The 16,945-nt window shown below is 42.5% G+C and overlaps 1 protein-coding gene and 2 long non-coding RNA genes across 3 annotated transcripts; 2 read left to right on the forward strand and 1 right to left on the reverse strand.

The window, feature by feature from the left end:
• Positions 1–1,072: 1,072 nt before the first annotated feature.
• Positions 1,073–8,051, forward strand: LOC5575238 (heat shock protein 83). The gene is made up of 2 exons (XM_001655591.2): positions 1,073–1,304; positions 5,564–8,051. Exon 2 carries the CDS (start codon positions 5,564–5,566, stop codon positions 7,709–7,711), a length of 2,148 nt encoding a protein of 715 aa, XP_001655641.2. The 5' UTR covers positions 1,073–1,304; the 3' UTR covers positions 7,712–8,051.
• Positions 8,052–13,996: 5,945 nt separating this feature from the next.
• LOC110675874 lies at positions 13,997–15,283 on the forward strand. Its single transcript, XR_002499871.1, has 3 exons — positions 13,997–14,106; positions 14,166–14,271; positions 15,081–15,283. It is a non-coding gene; the product is annotated as an uncharacterized LOC110675874 (long non-coding RNA).
• On the reverse strand, positions 14,532–14,927 carry LOC110675875. The gene is made up of 2 exons (XR_002499872.1): positions 14,759–14,927; positions 14,532–14,700 (listed from the first exon to the last, which is right to left on the reverse strand). It is a non-coding gene; the product is annotated as an uncharacterized LOC110675875 (long non-coding RNA).
• Positions 15,284–16,945: the final 1,662 nt, after the last annotated feature.

Genomic DNA, 16,945 nt, shown 5'->3' on the forward strand with positions numbered 1-16,945 from the left:
CCAATCGAGCAGCGAGAGCTGTCAAAGTGTGAGCCAAACGAACATGCGTTATGTTTGTTTTGAACTTTTCTTGAGGAGTAATGTAATCCGCTTGAAATTATTTCGGTAAAAGTAATTTCGCATGAAGCAAAACAAATGAAATGTTTTACTTTTTTGAATTTTTGTCAAAGCGATTTTTAGTTTTTGATTTTTTCGGCTGTTTATTAGTTTTGATATGTAGCTCAAAGATCTATAACGAAGCAAAACACACTTTATAGCAATGAGGAAGTCATGTCCGTGTTACAATATTATTCTCGACGCCGAGCAAAATCAGCACTGCTGGTCTGTTGCCAAATCATTCCATTTTACTTCCGCTTATCTCTCTATAAAGGATCACTAATCGATACGGTCGCTCACTTTGGCACAGTCGGCACAAATCGGCACAATTTTAGGTGAGCCGAGTTTCCCTTCTTCTTCTTTGTGGCGTTACGTCCCCACTGGGACAGAGCCTGCTTCTCAGCTTAGTGTTCTTATGAGCACTTCCACAGTTATTTACTGAGAGCTTACTATGCCAATGACCATTTTTGCATGTGTATATCGTGTGCTTACTATGCCAATGACCATTTTTGCATGTGTATATCGTGTGGCAAGTACGAAGATACTCTGTGCCCTGGGAAGTCGAGAAAATGTCCAATCCGAAAAGATCCTCGACCGGTGGGATTCGAACCCACGACCCTCAGCTTGGTCATGCTTAATAGCTGCGCGTTTATCACTACGGCTATCTGGGCCGAGTTTCCCACATCCTGCAATAATCCATCCTCCAAATAAATCCACAATTTATTTATATTATATAATATCTTTGAACAAAATTGGCTCTATTACTTTTTCGACCATACAATCGAAACCCTCTACTAAGCGCTCTCTCTCACACTACTCAAATCTATCGTATCAGCTTTCACTCACACATCGCGATGCGATGCCGGTTCCGCAACCGTGTCGTGGAGGGGAAAATCGCGAATCGAATCGGTTAAGCCGAACAAAGCCGATCACACTTTTGCCAACCGGTTGTTTAAATCTCCCGCTCTCCGCTTCGATTCCGTCGATTCATTCTGTAAAAACCGGTTGACTGTTCCAGACGCATTTGCGCTCGGTGTTGTAAGAAGTGGTTCGAGAAAAAGTGCCCACCAGAAAATTCCCGAATTTTCTCCGGAAGAAAAAAACGGGTCTTCTTCTAGAAAGAGTGTGATCAGAGGAGGAAAAACCGTCGGTGATTTTTGTGTTGTGTTTCTAGTGATCCGGAAGGACAACAAACGCTCAAAGTCAAGGTGAGTGCCGTCGATAAATTTCATTGTCCGGGAGGAGTCGTAGCGGCTTTTACACAGGGGGAACAAGCCGCTGCGCAAAATGTGGAAAGCACGTTTTGCTTCGCTGAATTCGAGGCCGATGTTTTGTAATTTACCGTTGATTTAGTGAATCTAACGATTTGATCTTCGTACGAACGCTAAGCGAATGTAAGGTTTCAGCACGTGGTGAAACATTATCTAACAATATTTTTATACTGTAAATAAACCGTTAAGTTGGGTTTCTTTGGCCCATTGACGTTGTCCTGATAAAGCCAGGTTTGGTGCTGAAAAGTATTTACTGTAATATACTTTCATAGCTACCTGTTTGCCTTTTCAATGCTCTGGACAGTAAGTTAATTTGCTGCAAAATGACTCGCAATAAATCAATTTTGTTTTGTCATTGGTGACTTTAATGCCAAACATCGGTCATGGAATAATTCTCAAAGTAATTCCAACGGCAGAATTTTATTTGATGAGTGCTCTTCAGGATATTTCTCAATTCAATACCCTGATAGCCCTACATGTTTTTCCTCTTCTAGAAATCCATCTACGATTGACTTGGTTTTAACCGACTCTAGTCATCTTTGTAGCCAATTAGTTCCTCATGCTGATGAGTCTGATCATGTCCCTGTTACATTTCAAATATCCTAAGAAGCGATTCTCAATCCTATCAGCTCCACTTTCAATTATTTACGAGCCGACTGGAACATATATGAAACATATATTGACTCTAATCTTGATGTTAACATTTCTTTACAAACAAAACTTGATATTGACAATGCTTTTGAAACTTTAACAAAGTCCATTGTTGAAGCCAAGAGCAATTCCAAAATGTGAAGTAAAATTTAAATCCGTGATTATAGACGATGATCTTAAACCCTTTGTTCCGCCTTAAAAACGTGAGAAGGCAATTTCAACGCACTCGCGATACTGCTATGAAAATTATATGGCAGGATTTGCAGCAAGAAATCAAGAAACGTTTTGCAAAATTAAGAAACAAACATTTTGAAAATAAGATTTCTCAATTGGACCCTGGCTCAAAGCCCTTATGGAAATTATCTAAAATTTTGGAAAAAAAAGCCCAGAAGCCAATACTGGCATTGAAAGAGGAAAACAAATTATTACTAATTGTGAAAAAACTGAAAAACTTGCTATGCAGTTTGAAGGCGCGCACAATTTTAATTTAGGACTTGATTGTCGAATTGAAAATCATGTTACTCAGGACTTCTAAAATATTCTCAATCAAGAGAACGTTTTCGAAAATTCCTGCGAGACTGATTTGAAAGAAGTGAGAACTATTATTAAAAAAATAAAAAACGTGAAAGCTACTGGCGATGATGGAATTTTCTACATCCTCATAAAGAAACTTCCAGAAAGTAGTCTATCATCATATATATAACATCCCAGAGTTGTCTGTCTGTCAGTAACGCTTTGAAATATTTCACCGAAAAGTTTCCCTGATCGCTACAACAGCAATTTTGAAGCACTACAACAGTACATTTGATTTGTTAGAACTTTACAATTTCAAATTGTAGAGCACTACAACAGTTATTTGACAGAATATTGTAATGTTTTATGTAGCATGTTACATCCCCATTCGTAGAATGTTCTAGAATTTTTCATCGTTGTCGTTTTCATTTTTGGGAACTTTTCTTTAAAAAAAAGTGAATCAAAATCGAGCTCTCCTGAACCAATATATTTATGTTCACTCATGCTACAAAATCAATTTTGTGCAGATAGGGTGCCGGTACCGATGGTTGTAATGTACCAGTAGATTGGACTATGGAATAAAACGTACATTTTTCGATAAAAACGACATGTGCTATTTTTGGTGGATAGATCGCCTGTAGTTTAGTCGATTTGCCAAATGTCAGCTTTTTATTTTATCAAAAAGTCATATAAATAATAAAGTTTACGTAAAAAAAATGGCTCCCTTGCACCAATAGTTGCCGTCCTGTTCCAGTAATGGATCAACGGTTGGAAACAGTTTTTAAAATGGATGTATAAAAATAAAGAAAACTCCCAGAGATGATCTTTATGGTTCATTCGAAAGATATTAGTTGTTGTTCCGAGGGAAAAATTATAAACTTATGTAAAAATTTACCCTTTTGTTGAAAATTCCTTGTATCGTTCCCGAACGTCTACTACTGGAGCACTAGCGCAACTACTGGAACACGTGTACCAATAGTGGCTCAAGCGATTTTATGTTAAAAAAATAGTTTTACCACTCTTTATATTTTTCCCATATAGTAGAGGTTGAAATCTTTCTGTTGACGCCAAAAGATATTTGTTAGGGCTTTTCGTTATTTTGTTATGATTTTTTATAGCTTAGGTAGTCCACTAATGGCTCCGGCACCCTATATGCGTATTATTCAAAAAATTCATGTGACACTGATAAGCTTCATATTGCCAAGCGAATTAAATCAACAAAAGAGCAGTTTTTCAGAAGGTATTGACATTTCAAACATGATGTGTTGGTTGTTCGGGGATCCAATCGTGAATAAATCAACTTCATGCAAATTGTAGTTCGGTCGAATTCGGATTAGGTTGGGGTTAAATATGTGATTCAGTAGGGATTTCAACAGTTCCAACCTTTAAACGCAAGTTTGAATCAGGTTATTGTCCACCAAATAGTTTTTATTATATTTGCAGTGAAATTTAAACAAAATAAAAACAAAATTTCAAGGTTACTATGGTGGTCTCTCATAACGGCTTTCCAAAGCATTCCTGTGATTTTGAATGACAACAATAAATTATGGAACACTCCAACAGCTGTTCAGTAGAATGTTCGAGAATGTTATTCTCTCTAAGTTATAGAATGTTCTGGAATTTTCAAAATGTTTCACAGATAATGAAACACTAGAGCAGCATTAGGGCTATAATCATTCCAGGTTAGAACATTACAACAGCATTAAGGCCACGTGCTCAATAGAGTATTGTCAGAGCATAAATTTAAGCGATTTGGCGGTCATTAGTATCATGCGTCTCAATGTCGGGTCATGTTAATCAGGTCAATAAAATGATAATCATTATCCTCTACTTCTAAGATTACACCTCCACTGGAACGGAGTATGCTTCTCAGCTTATTATTTATAGAGCACTTTCACAGTCATGAGCAGAGAAATTTATTAGTCTATGTTGTTATTTTGCAGTTAAACCTAAACATTATCAATCTTTGCAAGATTATGCATAGCTTTCCGCTTTCAAATTTTGTTAGAGCGTGGCTAGCCACGCTGGGTAAGCTAGTTCTTAGTTAATGTATTTAACAAATCTCGATTACTTTTTCAAATCGACGTAAGTAACTTTCATACGGTTTTGAGAAAACTAATTGAGAAGAATCACAACTGTTCAAAAACTAGATAGTTTCTATTATTTTCAACAAAAATAATTATAACAAAATGATAAGCCGTTTCAAACAGTTACTTTCGACGTTTTTCTACCAGTGTAAAATCGGCTCAAGTAGTGTTTTGTTTTGATTCGTGGTTAAGTCACTTTGTCTCTCTATACAGCGGGGCGGCGAAAGTAGTGGTTAGGTTGCGAAAGTTGAAAATCTTACTTTCGTCGTTTTGTAAATTCGAAATTAAACGTTCTAAAAGTGAAAAATCTAGTTGGGTAGGAGCAGAACATGTGGAATTTCGTCTGCGAAACACGTAGGATCAATTAAGTAAGTTTATTCACTTTTTTGACTTGAGACTATTTGAAAAGTTTTAGAGAAATGTTTTCAGTTGGCATATTTTCCTGACAAATGGAAAAATGCTAAGGTTGTACCAATTTTAAAACCAGACAAAAATCCTACAGAAGCTTGTAGCTATCGTCTAATCAGTTTGCTTTCCTCCATCAGTAAACTTTTTGAAAAGTTTATTTTGAACAGCATGATGGTCCACATCAACGAAAATTCAATTTTTGCCAATGAACAGTTCGGATTCCGCCATGGACATTCGACCACTCATCAACTTTTACGTGTAACAAATTTGATCCGTTCCAACAAATCTGAAGGCTATTTTACTGGTCTTGCTCTTCAAATTTGAAGACTCCAATTCTTGAAATCTTGAAGATGATCAAAGTGATCAGATAAGATAATGTGCTGTAATTGTTGTAATGTGTTATATATCACATTGCAGATGAGCTTGCTTGTAGTAGACAAAGCACGTGTTTTCCTCCAATTTATGCCTTTTCACCATTAACTATTAAATACGAATTTAGTCTAAGCGTCTTGTTTTTCCTTCTTCACTCCGTTCCAGATGCCGGAAGCCGCCGCCGATGTGGAAACCTTTGCGTTCCAGGCTGAGATCGCTCAGCTGATGTCGCTGATCATCAACACCTTCTACTCGAACAAGGAAATCTTCCTGCGTGAGTTGATCTCCAACTCGTCCGATGCCCTGGACAAGATCCGCTACGAGTCGCTGACCGATCCCTCAAAATTGGACAGCGGCAAGGAGCTGTACATCAAGCTGATCCCGAACAAGGAAGCCGGCACCCTGACCATCATCGACACCGGTATCGGAATGACCAAGGCCGATCTGGTCAACAACCTGGGAACGATCGCCAAGTCCGGTACCAAAGCGTTCATGGAAGCCCTGCAGGCCGGAGCCGACATCAGCATGATTGGTCAGTTCGGTGTGGGTTTCTACTCGTCCTATCTGGTGGCCGATAAGGTCGTCGTCACGTCCAAGAGCAACGATGATGAACAGTACGTGTGGGAATCGTCCGCTGGAGGTTCCTTCACCGTTCGCCAGGACACCGGTGAACCCCTTGGCCGTGGAACCAAGATCGTCCTCCACATCAAGGAAGATCAGCTGGAATACCTGGAAGAGAGCAAGATCAAGGCTATCGTGAACAAGCACTCGCAGTTCATCGGTTACCCAATCAAGCTCCTCGTTGAGAAGGAACGCGAGAAGGAAGTCAGCGATGATGAAGCCGAAGAGAAGGACGAGGAAAAGAAGGAAGAAGACAAGAAGGACGAACCCAAGATCGAAGACGTCGAGGATGACGAAGAGAAGAAGGACAAGAAGAAGAAGACCGTCAAGGTCAAGTACACCGAAGACGAAGAGCTCAACAAGACCAAGCCCATCTGGACTCGTAATGCCGACGATATCTCTCAGGAAGAATACGGCGAGTTCTACAAATCGCTCACCAACGACTGGGAAGACCATCTTGCCGTCAAGCACTTCTCCGTCGAAGGTCAGCTGGACTTCCGTGCACTGCTCTTCGTGCCCCGTCGTATGCCTTTCGACCTCTTCGAGAACAAGAAGAAGAAGAACAACATCAAGTTGTACGTCCGTCGTGTCTTCATCATGGACAACTGCGAGGAACTGATCCCCGACTACCTGAACTTCATCAAGGGTGTCGTCGATTCGGAAGATTTGCCTTTGAACATCTCTCGTGAAATGTTGCAGCAGAACAAGATCCTCAAGGTCATCCGCAAGAATCTGGTCAAGAAATGCCTGGAACTGTTCGAGGAACTCGCTGAAGATAAGGAAACGTACAAGAAGTTCTACGACCAGTTCAGCAAGAACCTGAAGCTCGGCATCCACGAAGACACCTCCAACCGTCAGAAGTTGGCCGACCTCCTGCGCTTCAACACGTCCGCTTCTGGAGACGAGTACTGCTCCCTGGGCGATTACGTTGGCCGCATGAAGGAGAACCAGAAGCACATCTACTTCATCACTGGCGAAAGCGTCGAGCAGGTCAAGAACTCGGCCTTCGTCGAGCGCGTCAAGAAGCGTGGATTCGAGGTCATCTACATGACTGAGGCCATCGACGAGTACGTCATCCAGCAGCTGAAGGAATACCAGGGCAAGCAGCTGGTCTCCGTCACCAAGGAAGGCTTGGAACTGCCAGAAGACGAGGAAGAGAAGAAGAAGCGCGAGGAGGATAAGGCCAAGTTCGAGAACCTCTGCAAGGTCATGAAGTCCGTGCTGGACAACAAGGTCGAGAAGGTCGTCGTTTCGAACCGTCTGGTCGATTCCCCATGCTGTATCGTCACCTCTCAGTACGGATGGTCCGCCAACATGGAACGTATCATGAAGGCTCAGGCCCTCCGCGACTCCTCTGCCATGGGCTACATGGCCGGCAAGAAGCACATGGAAATCAACCCTGACCACTCGATCATCGAAACCCTCCGCCAGCGTGCTGAAGCCGACAAGAACGACAAGGCCGTTAAGGATCTGGTCATCCTGTTGTTCGAGACTGCCCTGCTCTCGTCTGGTTTCTCCCTGGATGAACCTGGAGTGCATGCCTCTCGCATTTATCGTATGGTCAAGCTGGGTCTCGGAATCGATGAAGATGAGCCAGTTAGCGCCGAAGAATCAGCACCTGCTGCCGGCGGTGATGCTCCACCACTAGTGGACGACGCCGAGGATGCCTCCCACATGGAGGAAGTCGATTGAACGCTCGATCGTGCCGCTGGGGTAGACATACACACACTTTTGTTGAAAGAGACTGACTACCTTGTTTGGTTTTTGCCGTGTTTTAACGGTCTGATGAGAGCGGAAGACGATTGCATTGGATCAAAAGCTTTTTTTTACCTGAAACATTTACCATTTAGAAACATGAACCAATGAAGCATTCTCTTTTGACAAGAGGGTTCTAAGATAATCTAATAAAAAACAAGCATTACATTGTAAATGTAGTTTGTAGATCGTACTTACGCTTCGTGTATTTAACCTGTTTAAAATCTTACTCTACATCGGATACATAATAAAAATGATACTGGTCAGAATATGCAAACTGTTTCATACTCACTTGTTTTCCTCATTCGACTATGTATAATTAAATCAACTCATACACCACATCGAAAGAATCTCCGTCTATCATAACGCTGTTTTCCAGACGTGGCGTTTCAAATGTTATACCGATTATCTTCATGTCATAAGCAAAGCAAACAAATTGACTGGATCTCGAAAAAATCGTACCTCGGCTGGTAAACCACATAAGTCCATCGCTCAGCCTTAGCCCTGGAAGAGGTTCTAACAATACGGAATTTTCGCTCGAGATCTTTACGAAATTATCTAATTTGGAGCTTCTCGAGTAACCCGTTCTCGTTTATAGTTCTCTATAGCTTATTAATGTGGAGCCATTAACAATCACATTGATTCTTGTTACGCGGATCCAAGGGCCCTTTTGATATTTTAGCATAGAATAGATATTTGTAATGTTTGTATAAGGTTTTCATTACTATAATCAAACTATTTTATAACGTTAAAAAATACTTCAAATCCCCTATGATCGTAAACCGATTTAAAATTTAAATGTAATGTAGGTAATGTCTTTTTTATATCTAGGGCAAATGTACCATTAGTGGTGCACCTAAGGGAAAACTGCTAAAACATGGTGATAAAATCATGAATTATATGATTTTAGCGTATCAATCGCTAGATCTCAAATCCTTCTATCTTTCAAATGTATAAAAATCACGATTCATTTGAAATTTCCCTGCAAAAAGCCTTGCACCAACAATAGGAACACTGTTCCTTTAGTGGAGGTATGTTTTAAGAATGGTTCCTTTAGTGGCGCAAACCATTGATTTCTTATGAGACCCTCCACTATAGGTACTGATGCACCACTATAGGTGCAAAGGAGCAAAAAATTTAAGCAAAATAATTGTTTAAAATAGGTTTATGGTTAAATTTCATGAATATTTTTCGATAACTTGTATCATTTTCACATCGTACATCATAGAAAAATATCACATAGCCATAAAACAGTGCGAAACATGTCAAAACACACTACCTCCACTATTGGAGCTACCTCCACTAAGGGAGCGTTTGCCCTAATACATCTTATGTCGTTTTCGTTTTTAGGAACTGGGTCGGTGATCAACACATAAATAAACAAACGTCAAACAAATTGTAGTCCGGTCGAACCTGATTCGGGTTGGGGTTGAAACTGTGATTCAGAACGGGTTGCGCCAGTTCCAACCTGGGTTCAAAAACGAATTCGACATTAGTAGATTTTAGATGTTTACAGGTTCAATTCAATGTTTTTTGTCAATGTCAACAACAAAATTCCTTTGATGTTTCTCTTTTTAAAGGTACCTTAATTCAAATTATGTTTATTCTATTCATGTTTAATTTTCAAGTTGTTGAGCAAACAAATAAATTTTGTTTAATAAACAGTTTTGAGTTGAAGAAATTGCTGTACACGGGAAAAAAATCTGTGGTAAAAATAACTATTTTAGCTGACTACGCCCATTCTTAAAACTACCATGGAAATTCAGACCAATATACTATGTTTACGGTACACCCCACCGCATTACTGGTACATTTGACAGAAATAATTTACAACAATCTGATTTCAACTACAGACATGGTAAAATCAAGCGCATTTCTGGTCTGCTGAAAATTGCCGGTGCGAGCGCTTAAGCTAACCCCCTAGAATGATAGTTTTTACCGCACAATTTTTTTGCGTGTAGGGTTGGTAGCAGGTCTTTTCTAGAGACTGTGTCTATTTTAATGAAAGTCTCTGAATAGTCTCCATTTTTAATGGAACATGCACATTTCTACGGGCTCGAAACGCAAATTAATAATACCTTTCTCCTGTAGGTCTCGTACGAAAAAATATTTCGTCTCGATGTGCTTGCTGCGTCGCTCGATCTTGTCGCTCTCAACTAGCTTGATGCAGCTCTGGTTGTCCTCAAATACGACGGTTGGACCTTGAGCTGCTTCTCCAATCTCCTCGAGCAGTCTTCTGGTCCAGTACAGCTCCTGGCACCCTTCAGCAAGGGCAACGAATTCCGCCTCGGTGGAGCTCAGTGCAACACAAGTTTGTTTTCGGGAACCCCACGCGATGACTCCTCCTCCAAGTAGCAGCAGGTGACCAGAATTGGATTTCCGGTCGCGGTAGTTGCCGGACGTGCTGACTGCGATATCCGGTCTGCTTTGAACCGCTACTTACAGCAGACCACCGATCAGACTCAAATAGTCCTTGTTGTTCGGCAGCTGATCCATCTCCTCCTTGTGCTGGAAGTAGCCTGGGTCGAGAGGGGTCTTCGATGGCTTCGCGGTCTCCGTCTTGAACCTTCCAACGAGCTTCCGGATGTACGTTGTTTGGTTCAGTTTGTAACCGGCTGCGCTCTTCTCCACCTCAATTCCCAGGAAATGACGGATGTCACCGAGGTTCGACACGGTGAAGTTCGCTTGTAGAGAATCGAAAATGGACTTGAACTCCTCCTCGGTTTGAGTAACAATAACCATATCGTCGACGTATATGAGGATGTACGCCGTCTTGCCGTTCTTCCGCCGGATGTACAGGCACGGGTCCATCTTGGATTGTTGGAATCCCATGGCCTTAAAGACGGAATCCACCTTTTGATTCCAGACGCGCGCCGACTGCTTCAATCCGTACAGGCTCCTCTTCAAAAGACACACAGTACGGTCATCGCCGGTAGTGTATCCCTCCGGCTGGCGCATGTAAATGGTTTCTTCCAGTTCACCATTCAGGTACGCCGTTTTCACGTCGACGTGCTTGACGATGGCTTTCCTCCGACTGGCAACGGTCAGCAGTGTCCGGAACGTCACCTGTTTTGCAACCGGTGCGAAAACTTCATCGTAGTCGCTGCCGTACTTCTGGGTGAAGCCCTGCGCTACGATTCTAGCCTTGTGCCGCACCACGGCACCCTTCTCGTCGACCTTGGTTTTGAACAGCCATTTACATCCAACGGCTTTCTTGTTTGGTGGTAGCTGAACCAACTCCCACGTCCCGTTGTCCCTCAACGCTTGTAGCTCCTCCTTCATGGCGGCTTGCCACTGGATCGCGTCGGGACCTCGCATCGCTTCCGCCAGAGTTCGGGGGCCATCAGATCGTTTCGGCAAACACCTGCTCGCCTTCAGTCCTTGCTGAACGTCACTGGGACCGGATTGGTCTTCAGATGTGAGAACGGCTGGATCTGTTGGATGTTGGAACGGAAAGCGATTGTTCGGAAAGATATAATCTTTGTACTTGCCTGGTATCGCGCGCTCCCTGCCACTGCGCTTCAACACCTCGCGTGACACGGGTGGATTTGAAGATTGTTGCGGAGGGAGCGCCGAAATCGTCACGTCGCCTATGTCGTCAGTGGAATCTTGATTTTCGCCACCGCTGGTTTCAACTTGCGAGAAATATTCCACCTCGGAGTCCGACTCGTCTTCTGCTTCAGAAAAGACTTGATCTTCATCAGCCACTTCGTCAACAGGATCTTCATCTTCATCTTCCATGAACGGCTGCTCTTGCACAGTAGCGACTTCAGGTTCAGGATCATACTCCAGGCTGTCGTACGTCTTCGTTCGTTGCTTCTCGCGCCGGGTGACTTGCTGCTGGTCATCAGGTTGCTTCTCGGAATTCGCTTCGGATATGAAGACGACGTCACGGCTTCGGAACACGTTTTTCTTGACGGGGTCGTACAGTCGGTAAGCTTTGGTGTGCTCTTCGTAACCGACGAGGATGGCTTCCATTGACTTGGCGTCCCACTTCTTCCGTTTTTGTTTCGGAATATGGGCTATTGTCTTCGTACCAAAAATCCGTACGTGCGACAAATCGGGCTTGCGGCCACTCCAAGCTTCTTCCGGTGTCAGATGGTGTCCTTTGGTAGGGGATCGATTGATGAGGTACGTCACAGCAGCTACCGCTTCCGCCCAGAATGACTTCGGCAGCTTTGCTTCGTGCAGCATACAACGGGCTCGTTCGACCACGGTCCGATTGACTCGTTCAGCCAGCCCATTCTGCTGCGGCGTGTATTCCGTCGACATTTGATGCTGGATTCCAAGCTCCCTCAGGCGTCTCTGTAACGATTTGTTAATGAACTCCTTACCGTTATCACTGCGAATGGTCTTCAGCTTGCGCCCCGTCTGCCTCTCCGCGAGGCTGTGGAACTGGTTGAATGCATTCATCAACTCGGTTTCGGATTTCTGCTCCAGGAAGTAGATGAAAATCCTCCGCGTCTTATCGTCCGTGAACGACACATAGTACCTGCTTCCGCCTAGTGATGCTTTCTCCATGGGTCCACATAGGTCTGTGTGGACCAGTTCCAGGATCTCGGTTGCTCGTCGTCCTTTCTTGGGAAACGGAAGACGAAACTGCTTACCGCACTCGACACAGTTGGACATCGCCGATTCCTTGAACTGCACTCCGGAGGCCAGGCCGTTCTTCAGTTTGTGCAGACTGTGCACGTTGAGGTGGCCCATCCGTCTGTGCCAGACATCCAAGTTTGCTGGCGAGGATGCAAGGGATAGCGCTCTGCGATCTTCGTGCTCTTGGAACACGAACAATCCATTCTTCACGTCGTGCCTGCCGGTTGCAATGATTGCTCCTTCCGGGTCCGTTACCGTCACTCCGCGATCGGTGAACTTCACTTCATGACCACGCCGGACGATCTGACTTACCGACAGCAGGTTATGTGACATCGTAGGGATAAGCTTCACGTTATTCACTGTGATCGGGCCTTCATGACAGCATTTTGGCTTCAAATTCACCGCACCGGTAACTACGATGTTCATCGCACCTTTGTCGGCCGCCATGACAACACCACTCGCCGCTCGGTCATCCATCAGTAGGCTTCGATTTTTCGTAAAATGGTCTGAAGCGCCTGAATCGAAAATCCAGCAGTCATCGGTCACACCAGCATCCGTAGCGAGCACAGTACATAAAGCGGATCCTTTCTTCGAACGACAGTCCCTGGCTATGTGTCCGTACTTACTGCATCTCTTGCACTTCGGTCCCTTCGGCGGATCAGCTGACCTGTCCTCGGTTACGCCTTTCTTCTGCCTTGGGGGAACGGTTTCCTTCCGATGAATGCGGTCTTGCCCGTCGATGCCTCGACCTCTTGAAGTAGCTTGGTCTTGATGCTATCCCCGGTGATCGCCAGACCAGAGTTCTCCAGTGCCATGATCATCGGCTTGTACTCCTCTGGAAGTCCAGCGAGGAGCAGCGTGCCGACCCACTCTTCGGAGATATCGAATCCTACGCCGCGTAACTGATGGGCGGTGAAAACGATTTGGTTGACGTAGATGTCCACACTGCCGCAGGTCGCAAGATTGGTCGTGATGAGCTTACGTAGAAGAGCGACCCGCCGGGTCAGTCCGGTGTCCTCGAACGCCGCTTCCAGTTTCTTCCACGCGTCACGAGCCGTTTTTGCGTCCTTGACATGGACGTAGTTAACGGGATCCAACAGCAAAATAATTTTTGCTCGTGCCTTGCGACACTTTCGCTCGTCGATTGCTGGCATCGTTCCGTCTGCACCTGGGACCGGCTTCACAGCTTCCTATAAATCCTCCAATTCCAGGAAGGTCTCATCGGCAAACTTCCACGTCGGCCAATTGTCCCGGCCGGTTAGCCGCTCGATGGACGGAAGACTGTTCAGGTTTTGGACTTGATACGGGGCTTGAAGATTCGGCTACGGTGCTTGAGGAACTGCTTGAGGATCGCCTTGTCCGTTTGCGAAGGACATCTTGAGTTTTCTTGAAAAACTTTAAACTTCTTTTGCTGGGCCCATCCCGCATAGAAAAATACAATTTGCTGCACATTTCAAACAGTAAGTTCCTTTTAACTGTTATGGTAAGTGTATCACAAGCAGTTGCTATTTCATTGAACAATATGAAGCCTTAAGATAGGAACTGTTAAAAATTGTTAAGGTAAACTATCCTAAACAGTGACGTAACACTATAATGTGTAGATATTGTTGAACTATATTGAGACCGTGAAAAAAACAACAACCAGAACCTCGGTCGCGAAAAGTTTGTTCCGTTTTTTCCTTCAAGGATGCAGAAAAACAGCGATGGGACATTGTGCGGCCTACGGCTTGAGGAAACAGGTAAGGTAATGAACGTAAGTCATGAATACAGCGTCATTGATTACGTTTTTCTTTTTCAGTTCAACGAACCGTTCAACAAAAGGAGAATTGAAGACCCGGCTACCGTTTGGGCCACAAGAAAAATACGCATCAAAAACGATTTCAAACCACGTCCGTAGAAACATCGTACACTGTAAGGTCAAAGTACCCTTTAAAGGGTAAAAAAGTACCCTCTTTGAGAGAAACTAGTTTAACTCATAAAAAGAGTAAAGGGCCTTTACTCTTTAAAGAGTAAACGGCTTGTACGTCAGATCAACGAGTAAATTTTACCCATTATCCAAAACATATTTTGTAAGAAACAGAGTAAAATTTACTCTTTTTTGTAGATGAAAATCTTATTTAATTTTTATATTCATTTTCACAGAATAATCAACAATAAAATCTCATAAATAAAAACAAATTTATTCAATGCATAATAAAATATACTATTTCGATCAATATCTCCATGCATCCTCTTCATCCATCAGGGATTGAGTTTGTTTTGGACCTCTAAAATGGCGCTGGAGATTCTTGTAGAGTAAAGAGCAGAACATTCACACGGGATGTACTCTGCAGCTGTAAAATTGGATTGTTTTATAGATGAAACGGCAATAAAAGCAATTCATGTACCTACCTTTTGGACGTTCCCGCATTTCTGCTAACTTATTTAGATATTACGGGAAACAACTTTGAAGCACTTCCCAAACACTGCCGACCGATTCTTGTCAAGTAATTTTTCACCCATTAAAGAGTAAATGAACGGAATATGTAAAAGGGCACAAAATACCCATTATTTGAAATTTTGAAATACCCATTATTTTGACAGCTGCATATATCAGCAAAAAATGGGCATTTTTTATTCTTTAAAGGGTAATGCCGAGTTTACAGTGTAAGGAAAATTTAGAATTGATATTGTTAATTTGAATGGTTAAACTGGCTATCCTTTTATGTTGCAGTTCCTGTTACACCGACGGACTTGTACCCCGGCAGCAGCATCACCAAAACACCATCTAAGATATAATCCCGATCCTTGCTTAATCATTCCGGGAGGGCCAGTAGACGACCGACGATTTTTTGTAATTTTTGAGCTTCTGAATGCTCAACGGGAACGAGCAGGACGGATAATGAAAATTCTGATTTAAGCTCATGTTTTGTGTTTATAAATAATATAACATAATGAAATACAGAAAAAAAGGTTAAACTTGTTGTTGAAATTATTTCTTATTCAATTTGTTCGAAAATCATTCTTATAATATAAACACTTAAGTACAGTACCGCATACGGTTCAAATACCGTAGCAAACCATATTTCAATAATTACACATACATTACCCGTTTTCATTCCAATCATATAGGTCAACTATTCCATAGCTATTTCCAATACAGTGATTTGTGTGGAAGAGTGGACAATATATCCAGCATTTGGCAAACTGTAAACGAAAAATTTTGTTCGGAGAAATCGACGTTTTTAAATGGTTACATAACTTAACCGCCTATTCCCCATATTGTGATTTTCTCGGTTACTGTTCACCAATTTGTAAAAACCGTTTTCGGTAGTGTCGGTTTATTGTTATTTTTGATGTTTAACGAAATTATTGATATATTGTTGCAAATTGTTGTGCACAGTACGGGATATAGTACGAATATAGTTCTTGATTATGCGGGATAACCTTTTAGATGTAGCCGTAAATCAAACTACACTGTTTTACGGTTGTTAGGGAAGTGAAAATTTTATTCTAATAACAAAAGCATAGCCTACTATAAATAGTTTGGTTCGGACTGGACGCATTGCTCCTACTTGTTCCGACAAAACTAGTAATTTTACATATTACGGTTGTTAAGAAAATTTTCCGGTTTGCGGTAGCCGCAGAGTTCTACCGCAGCTGTCAAAGTTCTACCGCAGGCTTCGAAATCATTCCATCATTGAAGCAAACAAATCAATCATAGTATGCTTGAAAGAGCGCTATGAAAAATAGCAACAAACAACGATCATCAAGACGGTATTCAAGGTATCATTGAAGCCTACTGATGATTCACCAGTGCAAATCAGTGATGTGACAGCTGCGGTAGCTTTTCGTTGCACCGTAAAACGGAAAGTTTTCCCTAAAATTGCAATATTAGAGTAGGTTTTCAAAAACTTCGTAAGTAATTCCAGATTCATTAAAAAATGGATCTTCCAAACCATGATGCGTATCTGAAGAGTATGTACTATAGCATTGATTCTAATTATGCGCGAAAGTTTAACTTTAAATATTTTTGTCTAGATTTCTGGGGCCTAGGGCTGAAAATCTCCTTAATAAAGCTATAATAATAATAATAGATTTCTGGGGGCCCCTAATATACGGGGGCCCGGGGGCCATGGCCCCCTCGCCCAACTCTCCCTCCCTCCACCCGTAAATGTGGCCCAGTTCATCTTAATTGCTCAGGTCATTGTTGGAATGAAGTTATGCCGAAAAGCATTTAAACTGTCGTTCAAATTGAACGTTGCTCAATAGTTATATCGCAAAGTTAAATGTTAGATATCGTTAATAATGCAAAAAATGTGGGCTTGTGATTACTTTTATACCGTATTCTTTCAAAAGTTGTATGTTGGCATTAAAAGGGTGGGTCTAAGTCTACTCTTGCTATCACATATGACAGGGAGAAAGGTGAACGATTTTCCCAACCAAGCGACTCTCTCACCAGGTGTTCCATCCGTTTTATCATCTATCGAACCACGCTCACGCAGCGTGTTCTCTCTCAGCCATTTTTTACGATGCATCATGCACTGCTATAGGAGAGACTGGATAGACTTAATCCTCGAGGCGAATAATATTTTGGGG

Source organism: Aedes aegypti, chromosome 2 (genome assembly GCF_002204515.2).
Source record: "Aedes aegypti strain LVP_AGWG chromosome 2, AaegL5.0 Primary Assembly, whole genome shotgun sequence".
Lineage (NCBI taxonomy): Eukaryota > Metazoa > Arthropoda > Insecta > Diptera > Culicidae > Aedes > Aedes aegypti.